The sequence below is a fragment of the Garra rufa genome, unplaced genomic scaffold (assembly GCF_049309525.1).
Source record: "Garra rufa unplaced genomic scaffold, GarRuf1.0 hap1_unplaced_118, whole genome shotgun sequence".
Classification (NCBI taxonomy): Eukaryota; Metazoa; Chordata; class Actinopteri; order Cypriniformes; family Cyprinidae; genus Garra; species Garra rufa.
The window spans coordinates 31,232-45,066 of NW_027394393.1; the positions used below are offsets into that span (position 1 = coordinate 31,232).

At 36.8% G+C, this 13,835-nt stretch overlaps 1 protein-coding gene across 4 annotated transcripts; it reads right to left on the minus strand.

The window, feature by feature from the left end:
* Window positions 1-1,942: 1,942 nt before the first annotated feature.
* Window positions 1,943-13,087, minus strand: LOC141316615 (LIM/homeobox protein Lhx9). 4 transcript variants are annotated; one of them, XM_073832802.1, is made up of 6 exons: window positions 12,973-13,087; window positions 10,318-10,528; window positions 9,197-9,399; window positions 8,209-8,564; window positions 4,970-5,172; window positions 2,990-4,548 (listed from the first exon to the last, which is right to left on the minus strand). In XM_073832802.1, the coding sequence occupies exons 2-6, from the start codon at window positions 10,489-10,491 to the stop codon at window positions 4,294-4,296; spliced, it is 1,191 nt and encodes a 396-aa protein (XP_073688903.1). In that variant the 5' UTR covers window positions 10,492-10,528; window positions 12,973-13,087; the 3' UTR covers window positions 2,990-4,293. The 4 variants fall into 4 exon arrangements, with proteins under 4 accessions (XP_073688905.1, XP_073688903.1, XP_073688904.1 ...); XM_073832804.1 differs by lacking the exons at window positions 2,990-4,548; window positions 12,973-13,087 and adding an exon at window positions 1,943-2,672 and having other exon boundaries at window positions 10,318-10,923; XM_073832803.1 differs by lacking the exon at window positions 12,973-13,087 and having other exon boundaries at window positions 8,209-8,561; window positions 10,318-10,921.
* Between the last annotated feature and the right edge of the window lie 748 nt (window positions 13,088-13,835).

Sequence of the window (13,835 nt, forward strand, 5' to 3'; positions counted from 1 at the left end):
TTTTAACTAACACCAAAATGCAAGAATACATTCTAGGAAAATCAGGGAACCCAAAATTTTGTTGGAAAATTCCCTTATAAGTTTATAGTATACAACAGACAACAAATGAGACATCAATATAAAATAATATCCATCTGAAATAGAAACACTAGCCCTCAGTTCTCTTGGAGAGACTATTGAAATGTGTTTTATTTTGTCTGTGTTGAGTTGACGTCTATCGTTTGTGACCCTGGACCACAAACCCAGTCATACGTGTCAATTTTTCAAAATCTAAAAGCTAAATACATCAGCTTTCCATTGATGTATGGTTTGTTAAGATATAACAATATTTGGCTGAGACACAACTATTTGAAAATCTAGAATCTGAGGGTGCAAAAAAAATCTAAATATTGAGAAAATCGCTTTTAAAGTTGTCCAAATGAAGTTCTTAGCAATGCATATTACTAATCAAAAATTAAGTTAAGTTATAAATACGGTAGGGAATTTACAAAATGTCTTCATGGAACATGATACTTAATATCCTAATGATCTTTAATCATTTTGACCCACACAATGTATTTTTGCTTCTTGCTACAAATATACCCGTCCTACTTAAGACTGGTTTTGTGGTCTAGGACACATTTTTGCACACCCGAGGATGCATTTCCAATGTAAAACAAGAACAGAAGAGCAGTAGCTACACAGGTTTGGAACAACATAACGGTGATTAAATAATGACAGAATGTTCATTTTTGAGTAAACTGTGTCTTTAATAGTATGGTTGTTTTTTTTATTAATAGCTTGTAGTATATATATAAAACAACATATGTAAACATAATCACAAACCTTCCTGATTCCTCATGCTGTATGCTTATCTGTGTTTGATTTCCATGTAATCGCAGTCTGCAGGGGAGGTCGGCATCCATCTTCCTGTTTGCTCCTGGTTATCGTGACCGTCCACTCCTTTGAGTGTGTAAGAAATCCTCCAGCGTGACTCACGAGCGCCTCTTTTTGAGATTTCAAGGTCCCTTGTTTTCCAAAGAATTCCCTGCGGTCAGGGGGTGTTAAGAGCTCTTGTTTGCTGACTTAGCCCAAAGGAGAACTACTGAACGTGACGTAAATGTGAGGAATTCAGATTTATAATTTCAAATCTAAAATGCTTAACGCTTGTAAAACTTAAAAAAAAGCCTTTTGCTATGACTTAACGCAGCTAGGTTGATTGAGTCACTTTGAGTGACTTACCACATGAAGCAGATTTCAGCTTGTCTGACTAAAGTTTTTTACAAAATTGTCCACAGACTGAAAGGACTGACATTTTTGCGGTCATCCAGCATGTGTAGATCACCAACGGAGCTGGAAGCTTCTTGACATGTCTGGCATAGCAGGTATTCAACACTTTTTTGTTTACTAGGCCCCCATGTGGCCCAATTCTGTTTTTCCCCTCATACTTAATAGAGTATAACACAAGCTTTGTTTTGAAGATTACTTTATGGACACAGTAAGAAAAATCCAACATAGTATTTTAAAACACTTACCACTACATCAAACTTAAAATGCGAGCCTGGACCACAAAACTTAAGTCTTAAGTAGAATGGGTTTATTCGGAGCAATAGCTGAAAATACATTGTATAGGTCAAAATGATCAATTTCTCTTTTAATCGGTAGGATATTAAGTACATTTAGTACATTTCCTATCGTAAATATATTGAAACGTAATTTTTGATTGCCAAGAATTCATTTGGACAACTTTAAAGGCAATGTTTAGATTGTTTGCATTCATAACCTATCCTAACAAACCATACATCAATGGAAAGTCATAAATAATTGACCCTTATGACTGGTTTTGTGGTTCAGGGTCACAAATGAAAAATGAGGAAATATTTCCCTTCTTTTTTATCTTTTAAACTAACACCAAAATGCAAGAATGCGTACTAGGAAAATCAGGGAACCCAAAATCTATGTATATTTTTTTCTAAGATAACCAGTTTTTATTTTCAAATCAAGCATGCTTTTACTGTTTTCTTTTTGTTTGTTTTTTTGGATGTCAGAAAATTCCCTTATAAGTTTATAGTATACAACAGACAACAAATGAAACATCAATATAAAATAATATCCATTTGAAATTGCCATCAACAACTTGAAGTGCATGCAAAAACAGTTTTTTTTATGTTTTCATTTTAAATACAGCCATATGGTGTTCCTTTCCAGCGTCTCTTGGTTGGACATTTTGCTGCCAAGTTTTAGGAAGGCTGTGTGTTCATGATAAGTGACATTTGTTGCACAGGAATGTTTTACAGCAAGCAGAATTACAAGGTAGTGTTTGTGTGTGTGTGTGTGTGTGTGTGTGTGTGTGTGTGTAGACATGCATGCGTGCGTAGATCCCGTCTCCTGTAGTCGCCTCTTGAAGCAAGGTTGCTCTGTTTTCTATCTACAATAGTGTACGGTTTATTTTTCTTTGCCTTTCTGCCTCATTTCGGTGGTAAGAAAAATATCCCGTTTGTTGTTGATTCAGGACAATTACTTTTTCAAAGAAAAAAGAGAAGATTTTTTGATATTTTTTAAACACTCTAGTCTGATCCTAATATTGTCTTTGTCTTCAATGGTGAAGAATTCCGATCAAAGCTTCTTTTAATACTTTAGGGAATTTTCAAACGTCGTGAAGTATGGCTGTAATGCCCCAAGATTTGTTCTCCCTGAAAAAAAATCATAAAGTAAGAATATATTAAACTACAGAGCAACCTTGCTTTGAGAGGTTTATGTTTACTAGTTGTGCTAGCATTCCTGTGCTTGGTATTTCTGTATAAAGTAGCCATGCATTAGACATCTCTTGACTACAGGGCTTTGGTTCAAATCCATGGGGCATTACTTTAACAACAGAAACAGAATCAAGTCTGAAATCGATGTCAGAATGAAAGCAAGACAAGGTTCGATCTGTCATGTCGTGTTGTTTTTGGTGTGAGCAGTTCGGAAAGCAAGACAAAAATGGCTTGTGTAATGAAAAATAAAACGCTTGTAAAGCAAAGTAGTTTTATTCACACAAATTTAATAAGATATAACAACTGTTTGGTCCATAAATATTTAAGGGGAAATAGTTTCTATACACCATCTTTTTTCAAGAAACAAGGAAACATGGACAATCTTGATAGAACACGTACTGTACTATTAACACGAAGATCAATATATATGATTCTCGGATTTACCAACTAGTTCTGAAAGAGTGCACAACTGCCTTCTATGACATCGCCGCCCCCTTGTAACAGAATACACCATTAAAAAGATCTTCAGAAAAAATCAGATGAAAAACAGAACAGTACAAAACTAGTGAGGCGCTCCAAGGATGGAAATCATTTGAACAAACAAACATGTATCTCCTGAATTTCACAAACTCTCGTCCAAGTCGCATAAGGCACATAGTAGAACTGAGTTAGGCATCTACTTCATGAAGTAGATCTAGTGTACCACTTTGTTCTACAACAGAACAAATTTGTCATCACACAAGGAAATGTTTCACCCTAGCGAAGAGCCCCATCTCCGACCGAGCCGTAAATGGGGTTTCCTTTCTTTTTTTTTTTGGTCTGTTCGGTGGCAAAACAGGGGGGAAACCAGAACAAAACGGGCTGACGTGTGTCGTTACTAATTCACTTCCTGCTTAGCATTCACAAATCACTCATAACGCTTCCTACTGGGCGCCATATTGTCACTGAGCGCTGGACGTCTTCATTCGCACTCTTAAAAATAAAGGTGATGCCACAGAAGAACCATTTTTGGTTCCACAAAGAACCATTCAGTCAAAGGTTCTTTAAAGAACCATCTCTTTCTCACCTTTTTAGAATCTGAAGAACCTTCAAATGTTAAAAGTTCCAAACGGAACCATTTAAACAAAAAAAGGTTCTTCTACGGCATCCTGAAGCACCTTTATTCTTAAGAGTGCAGAACGGTCAGAAAAACAAACCATCCAGGCCGACTTTAGTTCGGATTCGCACCACATCGTGGCAAATTTTTAAAACAGACCAAAATGTCCTTAGATGTGTTTGGATCTCACTACCAAATTATGTAGCAAACATAGCATGTATGCTGACACACTTTGCTTTCGGGTAGATTATCGGGTTGAAATTGAAATAAAAGTCATCTAAGATGATCACAAAAACAAGTACTAACAAACTCAGCTGCCACGCGGTTGCAAATGCTACACATAGTAGGTCTCGTCTTACTTTTCCAAAGTTTTTTCTGTGGTCGCCGAAGTTTTTTTGTGGAAAAACAAAAATAGAATCTGGAAAATAATGGGGGAAAAGACAAAAAAGGAGCAAATCCGTGTTAGAAAAGGTTTGTCAAAGTAGTTTGTGGGGGGCTCCCGGATTCGTGGCTGTCCAAACTAGAGGTCACTGATGTTACTACGGTGATTGAGGGATTGGTCAGGTCAGTTAGTGTGGTGGCCGTGCTTGGTGGGGTCAGAGCACCGCTGTCGGACGAGGGCGGTGGAAGTGACGTGCCGTCGGCCTTATCAACACCCCCATTCTCCTGCCGCAAAACGTTCCTTCTGAATTTGGCCCGTGCGTTTTGGAACCAAACCTGCAAACCAATCCCAGTGTCTTTACTCTTTTTGTGCTTTGCTTCCAATTACTCTCATATTTTTCCTACTTAGAAAGCATTAAACATCACAAACTTAATCACTACTACTGTAAATACAAAGCCAAAGTGAATCGAAACCCTCAACAACTTATATCTAGGGATTCTACTGGAAAACATGGACCGTGTTCCAAATGAACTTTTCATTAAGCTTCCCTAATGGGTTTATTTCTTTTTCTTGTTTGGTGCATAAGTATTGCCCCTTGAATCAAGCCTCGATTTCGTAAAATTTGTGTAACTACAGTACATGACAGAACACAACAAAAGAATGATCGATGGATTGATACGGAAAGCAAAATTATGAGGTGTTGTTGTTGGTGTGGATGTGGATGTGGAATGATATCTACTGTGTGGCGATGCTTACCTGAAGAACTCTTTTGGTCAGTCCTGTCTTTTGGGCAAGCTGTTTTAAGTCCTTGGCATCTGGGTTGTGGTTTATGGCGAAGTAGGACTTCATGGTGCGAAGCTGATGGTGTTTGAACGACGTACGCATGCGCTTGGTCTTCTGGGATGGAGGGTAGGGCTGCTGATCCCGATCCAAATGGTCCGCTTCGTTCTCGTTACAACCTGCGAAAGATAAAGCAATGAGAACATTATGGTTAGAGTTAAGAAGGCCAAGGTGGTTTTTAACCTGAATCTGCATTGGTGTTTAAAAAAAATGCTTTAAAATGGACCATTGACATTTTAATCATGTTTAGACTCATATTAATGATTGGAAAACATCAGAATGACCCTAAAAATCATTGACATATGTGACCGTGGACCACAAAACCAGTTTTAAGTAGCATGGGTATATTTGTAGCAATAGCCAAAAAGACATTGTATGGGTCAAAATGACTGATTTTTCTTTTATGCCAAAAATCATGTTCCATAAAGATATTTTGTACATTTCCTACCGTGAATACATCAAAACTTAATTTTTGATTAGTAATATGCATTGCTAAGAACTTCATTTGGACAACTTTATTGGCGATTTTCCCAATATTTTGAATTTTTTTGCACCCTCAGATTTCAGATTTTCAAATAGTTGTATCTCGGCCAAATATTGTCCTATTCTAACAAACCATACATCAATGGAAAGCTTATTTATTCAGCTTTCAGATCTCAATTTCAAGAAATTTACCCTTATGACTGGTTTTGTGGTCCAGGGTCACATATAATAACTAAATTCAAAACAACAGCTTGAAGGCATGTTTGACAAGTAATCTTTTGCTGTTTATTACAATATTCATCTGAGATTTGTCTCCCTCATTTTTTCGTCTTTCATCTTGATAATTTCTTGCGTTTAAATAGCCATGAATACCAGCAAGCTACGTGCCAAAACTAAAATGGTGTCTACATTTTAAACCGATGCTTCATGTCATTAATTTGGTAATTCGATCGATGCCATTTTATCTCACCGTTTACGGTATTTACACCCGTTAAAATCAGCAAAAATCCAAAGCAAGAGTTGAATTTAGCTGTGAGGAGAACAAAATGTTCTCACGCGTGTTTACTTCGAGATCCAGAGATTTTTTTTCTTTGCCACCAGAGGTCTCTATCTACAAATATCTATGCAACAAGTCTGTTGAAGTGTTTTTAACGAATATAAAAATATACGGTGTTGTTTAAAATTACATATCATTTTAAAATGCAAAACAAAAAACGTCTAAAAACAATATGTAAAAGTATAATTCTGAGCTTACTGTAAAACACCCAAGCAGAAAAAACAAAAGTGAGTAAGATAGAAAAGGATAGAATAACTTAATACCAAAAATAATGATTGGAACTATTAAAAACTACCATAACAATAGCCTAAAAACAAAGACGTCAATAATATCGCGGAAGTCGTAATAACTTGATAATGATTACAAGTGACAACCGTTTAATTTTGTAAGACAAACTACAGCTTAGGTCTTGGTAAAACATTAGAAGCTTCACAACGCGTTAGCGTCAGGATTTATAAAATAAGCCAAAGAGTTTGATGTGCGTAAACGTAAGTGTTCTAAACGTGCGCGCACTCGTGTCCTGAGAACAGCAATGACCTTGAAGTGGCTGAATCGGGGCTGGTTGAGAGCCAGGGATTCCGACGTCACATTCAATTAACGGAGAACAATTAACAGGCAGATTACCCTTATTTCTCTCCATTCATGAAGAACGGCAGAAACTTGGCACACAAAGACACATTTTTCCGAGCAGACAGTAATTGTAACAGCCAAAACAAAACAGGCGCAGCGGGGATGCATTATGACGTACGTATGAATGCAAAAAGTAGGGGGAAAAAAGCTAGGAATCCGAAATAATGGCTGGTAATATGAGGGCAGATACAGGCCTGTAGGCGAGGGATCTACATTGCACGTGGGGCTGTGTCACGGGTTCACTCCTTGGAGAATTTCAAATTAGATGTTTGATGACGCACTAATGAGCGAGGCCTATAATTAATCACATCCAATCGTCAACAAGACACAGGCGCGATATACGTTTTACAGTCGGCGAAATAAATCCGCACACTAAAGGAATATCAAACAACATCCGATTGTTTTAGAAGGCTATATTATAATACTATAATATGTCGATACTATATTATAAAATACAGTACTTACAGATGCAGATGTAGGACTAAATAATTGCTAAATTCGCGATTCAGCGTGTATTTTAGGCTACTCGCTACTCTCGGCTGTTTAGTTGCATTCTAAATGTAAGCTAAATATAATAAAACGACATTTAATGTCATTTTAGTGTAATACCTATACTCATCTGAACACACTAAAAACACTGTTTTTCACTTAAACTGAAAGTGGGACGGTGTCTTTAAGTTTACAGTTTTAAAAAACTAAATAGCAATCATCAAGATGGTTATTAAAACATCATAGCTGGTTTGTTACTAGTCCAAGATGATCTGCAATCTTGACCAAGGCCCTACCACCTAATAATTCATTACATTTATTATCTACACCAGATTTAACCAACTAATGGACCAGCATGGTCCAACTTAAAACCATGAAACAACCAGTCAGAAAAGTAACGCATGTGTATTCTCACGTTTACGCCATTATAAAGGCTATTATAGAAAATATATACAAAATCTTGTTTGATGATGATTAATGATCATAAAGCCGCAGGACAAGTTTTAAAAACCTACTTTATCTATGCTTTTAGAAATTAATGTTCTTGATGGTTCCATAAAGAACCGTCAACATCAATGGAACCTTAAGGTTTTTTCAGATTATTAAAATTCTTCACATTAAGAAAAAATGGTTCTTTGGGGAACCAAAATGGTTCTTCTATTACATCGCTACGAAACGCCTTTGCACTTCAAACAGATCCTCACAAATAATGCAATTTATAAAATCAATAAAAATACATCTGAAAATTGCATTTATTATTATTTTAGGGTATAAAGATTCTTGTGATAATTATTAGCCTGATTTTTGCTTTGGCTGTCTGCTGATATTTAAACGCAATTAAATTAAACGCATTTGTCAATTTGAGTTCTAATAGTAAAATAGTTTAATAGTTTATCGAAAACCCAATAATTCACACCTTATGTGCAGCATTAACACTAAAGGACATAAAGTGCAGTCAAAATAAATGTAGGCGTCCAGGTCTTAATGCACATCTCACCTGAGTTGTAAGAGCCGATGTCTATTCCCATCGCCGGACTCTTCCTCTTCCGCGGCCTCCCTTTCTGCACCGTGCCGGTGCCATTGAAGTAAGGCAGCGCTAGCCCTCCGCCTTTGGCCGCTAATTCAGCGTAGTTTAATTGAGGGTGATACTCTCCCTGAATAAGGGTCTCAAAGTGAACCCGGCAGTAAACCAAGTTGTCTTTCATGCCGAAATGGTCACCCGTGGTCAGTGTTTTGTTGCATGTGGTGCAGGTAAAGCAGCTCAGATGGTACACGGAGTCCCTGGCGCGCATCACCATTTCCGAGGCGGAGATGCCGAGGTGGCAGCGGGCACATCTCTGCACGGAGAACCTTCTGGAACAGCACAAGTCATTTATAATCAAACTAATCACTTCGATTGGTGATCACTTTAATTAGGTCACCGCTGAACAGATCACAAGCGCGGAAGATGTTTTAAATGAACTATGAAGAAGCCAAAATAGCGTTGGTAAAATTGTTTTATTTAGGCCTAGGCTTACCTTATAAACAAAGTCAAATGTGTTTTTATTGAAACCAGAGCAAAATTAAATCGGATTTTCTTTAGCCTAAACTAAGTCATTGCTAGTTCAAAACAAAACGGCTAAGATTTGAGCCGAGAAACAAAAACATTGCAGTTTGCGCAATTTACACACGCGTGCAACATGAATTAATTAGACTTATTCGATTAATTTAAGCGTGTCGGTTAATCACTAAAGATCACTGTATGGGTCAATGGCTGCCTTTGATGTCATGTGTGTTTAAAAAGTTAGCCTACTAACCATAGCCTACTGAATATAGCAATTAGCTGGTTTGATGTAAAAGAAAAATATTATTTAATATAACTTAACCAACCCTATTTACACTAACTTCTAATTTCTAAGAGTTAAATCAGCCAGAAATATTTTTTTTTTTTTTACAATGCAGGGCCTACTAAACAGGCCTAATGCACGATTTAAGTGAAAGCTTACCTGTAGTAATCCTCTTTGCAGTAAATGCTGCCATCCTTCGCGAAACACGTCAGCTCGGATTCAAGGGCCAGTTTACATTCACAACACTTGAGACACCTTAAATGCCACTGTTTATCAACGGCGAGTAAGTAGTATCTGTCGGAGATTTTCCCACCGCAGCCGGCGCACAGCGCAGGCTTCTCCGGGCTCATGGAGGGCATCGTCTTCAGAAAATAAAACAAAAAAGATGGAGTGAATAAACGCGTATGCGTTCAGCAAAATATATAGCTATCAGTAATTCAGTTTGCCACAACAACTAAATAGAAAAAAGTCGCATCAAAACGATTTTTAATTAAATATAGTTGTTATCAGAATGTGAGCTGAATAGCGATTTATTTATAAAGCTAAAATGCATAGCTATATAAATTATATAGCGTTTGTTTTGGTTTTCCTAAGATGTAGCTGTAATTTAAAATGTACAAATGAACAGTATGCAAATATAGGCTAATAAAAGTAATAATAACAATAATGTAACCGCGTAGCCTATTCTAAAACAAATTGCCTAATAATAATTTGCACTAAAAGCATGCAAATATAATCATAACATACTAACAACAACAGCTATTATTATGACTACTACTACTACTAATATTTATTACCTGTTTAATATATTGTCAAATGCTTGCCTAAAGTAAATAGACCCTATTTCTTTTTTAGAAGTGTTTTTTCTTTCGTGGCCCTATGAATAACACTTATCCTGTTGTGTTGTGAAAACGGCTAAAATAAAATTTTCAATAGTTAACAGTTATAAAATATAAAATACTACGTTGGCATACAAGGGTTTTTCATATGTATTTGTTCCTTCAGTTACACTTTATTGTAACTACATTTTACTTTTAAATAATAGGCTAATTGTAGCCTCGCCAGACAAACGATTTAGCCTATATACTTTTGAAATCCTCCTAAATATGACTTCTCGTTTTTTCCGAGGCCTTCTATGATTTTAAAACGATGCTCTACATTAAAACTAATTTTCGTCGCTGTGTTTTTAAGTGGGTTACACGCTGTGAAGTGCGACGATAGTTTTTGGGGTGCTGAGATTTGCTTCAACACCAAACACACGCTAAAATGGAAAATCTTACCGTCTCTCGTCCGTTCATCTGAACGGTTTTAGCCAGACGAGACTCCGATTTTGATCTCCTCTCCATCTCCTCCATGATCCCTTGAATATGATCCCCAGAGATGCCGTGGAAAAGCATGGCTGCTGGACGCAATATGCAACTGCTTTCTTTCGCCTTGCACCCCACAACTTCCATATACAGCTTTCCGGATCCTTAAAACATCCGATTGGATCTGCACCGACAAATTCACACAAATGCAATCAATATTTTAAAAAATAAAGCCGGTGGGATTTGATGGAAGGCGCAGGAACAGGCAGGAGAACCAGTCCACTTCTCCAGCGTCTGGCTTGTTGGGCAGGAGAAAAGAAAAAGTATAGTCCGGACGATATAAGGCAAAGCTGTAGTCTGGAGGATGTTTTAAAAGTAGGTTTTCAGATAGTCCCAATCTCCTACTGGGGATCCGAATGCTTGAAAGTCAGGTTTGGGACTGTGTGTGTTAGAGATCCTGTGTCCTATTTGTGAAGAGAGCAAACGCCTGCCCAGCTTGGGTAATTGGGTAGGAGGAGTCCTCCCTCTCTCCAGTGCCACTGATTTCTATTCACCAACAAAGACCTGTCACTCTCTCTTCAAACCGATGGTGATGGGCAACACGAGCTTGGAAAGCACTTGGTATAGACCTTTTACTTCTCTTTAGCTGGTGTTTTGCCACTTTGACACTTTTTTGTGAGGCTTTCTTTTTTCTGGTAGTTTGTAGCTTGTGCTTCTACAAATGCTTGTAACTGAATAGTTCAAAAGTGTAAGTGAATTAAGAGTTGAATCACTGAACACTGGAAGTCATCTGACCTTTCTGTAGTATTGTGTTTTGTTGGAAAATCGCGAGTGGGAAATTGCCTCACGGAGTTGGTTTGGTTTAGTTTCTTATCGCAAATTACAGTCAATATGTCCACCTGAAAGCCTGTTTGTGTCATTTATAATTAAACCTCTAAATACAGTGTTTTATGTTTTGTTGTTTAATGTTTTCGCGTGTATATTTGAATGCATATTTGAAGCAAGTATATATAAGTATAAATTAAATTTGAATTCTGCACCTTGTGTCTTCACTGCATTATGTATTTTAGGCTTGAATTAGAACCTGTAAAAATCGCAATGTAAAATATAAGTGGACTAAAGTGCTGGCATAATTTTAAAAAGTTGTCAGAGTGTTTTATCAAGGTGTGTGTGAGTAAGTGAGTGAGTGTGTGTGATGGTCTCTTTCTCTGTGTTTTCGGGAGAAAGAGAGAGAAAGAACGAGCGAGGGAAGGGGGGAGCGATGCTGTTGGGAGGAGGAATAAGCAGTTGTTTACATTCTTTGATTTTCAGATGTCAAACGTCAAATGAATCTCATTGCCACAGTTTCTTTTTCTGTACCGATACATACGAGCAACGGTCGAGAATTATATTTGAAAATGCTAACAATTACTTCCTTGGTAGCAACCTAAATCCAATTAGTCTAGATAGTAATGCTATCAAAGGCAGCGTGGATTATGTAGGCGATATTTATGCAGCTCTTTATTTCCATGCCGCTTTTGAAACGTATCATTTCGATATTTGTTTTAGCTTATTGTTGCTCAAGCGTTGGCATTTTACATTCTCACAGACCTTTCATTAAATGCTATTAATTTAGTTATTAAAAAAAAAAAAAAGAATTTGGGTGAGCGTAGGCTTAGCATCTTTTTAAATCATTATAACAAAGTAGTTTAGACAGAAAGCCGCTTCCTGCTGTCATTCCATATTTCTGCTCAGTCCAAATAGTTAATTGTTTTAATTAGCTTCGGAATGTATTCGTCTTTTCCATGCCCTGCTTTAAAACATTTTTTTTATATAAATGACATCATCACTTAGAAATTAGAAATGTCGAATATAACAGTTAAGTTGCGGCTAACTTCATAAAATCGACGGGAAAGATTTTTTATGTCTGTAAGAGACCAAATGAGCTTTATGTGAGTTCAAATAAAATCTTATTAAAATGTGATGATTTAAAACGCAACACAGATGCTTCTTTTGCATTACTAAGCTACACGAAGTCAAATTGACGTTTTAAACAATTATGTTGCTTCAGAATTCAATCCTAGTATTAGGCTATATTTAATTAAATGTTTTACTTGTTATATATTTAACCAACTAGTATAATTATTTCACCTTAGTCCCAAGTCCCACAGCTCTACGCGAGCAAATTGTATTATTTTATTACAAGCAAACACGAATCAGATTGTAGTCGGTTTTATCTAAAATATTTTTTGCTTTCTACTCTTATCCAAGACCATCACATTTGATTCTTACGAAACGAAAACTATTTTAATAATTGGCCTTCTGTAACATTTAGGTTTATTTGTTCTGATTTCACAATTTGAGATGTTATTTTAATTGAATGACGAAACACCTAAATATCGTTAATACCGGAACATATGCTATAGGGCTACATTAAACTTAAATTCGATTTTCAATCTGCATCGCATTTATCGCCTCCAATAACTTTTACCTGTCTCACCTGATCTATACATCTGCAAATTGACGGTCTCTCCTCGCCAATTATGCATAAATAATCTTTTCGAAACTCCGCAGAACAACTCAATTTGTCGTTTACAACGATACAACTACATATTCAAGTAAATAAGCAATATAAAAGTGGTGTTTTACCGTGAGCCGCAGAGCGCCGTCCTGAAGCCCCAGCAGTGCTGCGGTGAGAGAGGGATGGATGAGGGTGAGACACGAGCGATCCTACCAGCAGATGGGGGCTGTTCCTTGTTTCTCGTGTGAGTGTCAATTACGACAAATCCAGCGCGAACACTGAATATACATCAATTGTCTAATGCACAAGGCCCCTTTCGAGAGTTGTTAGAGGCGGATAGATTCACAATTTCGCGGTGAATTTTTTCACGTTAAATCATTAACTTAGATTAACATTATGCGATGTTCTTATCTTGAGGCGCCACGAATGAGGCTACTTTTTCGATAGATAGATAGATAGATAGATAGATAGATAGATAGATAGATAGATAGATAGATAGATAGATAGATAGATAGATAGATAGATAGATAGATAGGACACTATTTACGAGTCAATAGAGTGTTCTAGTCGGGTTAGTTACAACATCAGTTTAACCAATTAGAAATGAGGTACGGGGTAAAAAAATCATCATTCATGATCACCAACCTCTGAAGTGACAGTAGAAGTTGTAAGACTGCTTTTGTCCTGTAATTCTTTTATATTTTTACACAATTTAGAGGTAAGAAAATATAATTTTACGTCTGATTTGCGATCATGCTAATAAATGACAGAACCGATATCTTCTGAAATCAGCAGGTTCTCGATTAATTTCATATGCGAGATCCATGCAAGCGTTTCGTCTAAAAACAGAAAGACAGAGAGAGTTGTCACACTTGCGAATTTACTTGGTGTTTTGAATTAAAATGTTTCCTATACATTCACCATTTTGAGAATTGCATAATCATTCTGAACCACCAAGTTCGATTATCACAAACAATTCACACAATTTGGA

Excerpts from the sequence above, each read along its gene's own strand:
- LOC141316615 (XM_073832802.1), bottom strand. The coding sequence starts at position 10,491 with ATGGAAGTTGTGGGGTGCAAGGCGAAAGAAAGCAGTTGCATATTGCGT. Across the intron at positions 9,400-10,317 it reads AGATGAACGGACGAGAGACG|ACGATGCCCTCCATGAGCCC; the intron begins GTAAGATTTTCC and ends TATTTTCTGAAG. Across the intron at positions 5,173-8,208 it reads CATCGGCTCTTACAACTCAG|GTTGTAACGAGAACGAAGCG; the intron begins GTGAGATGTGCA and ends TATCTTTCGCAG.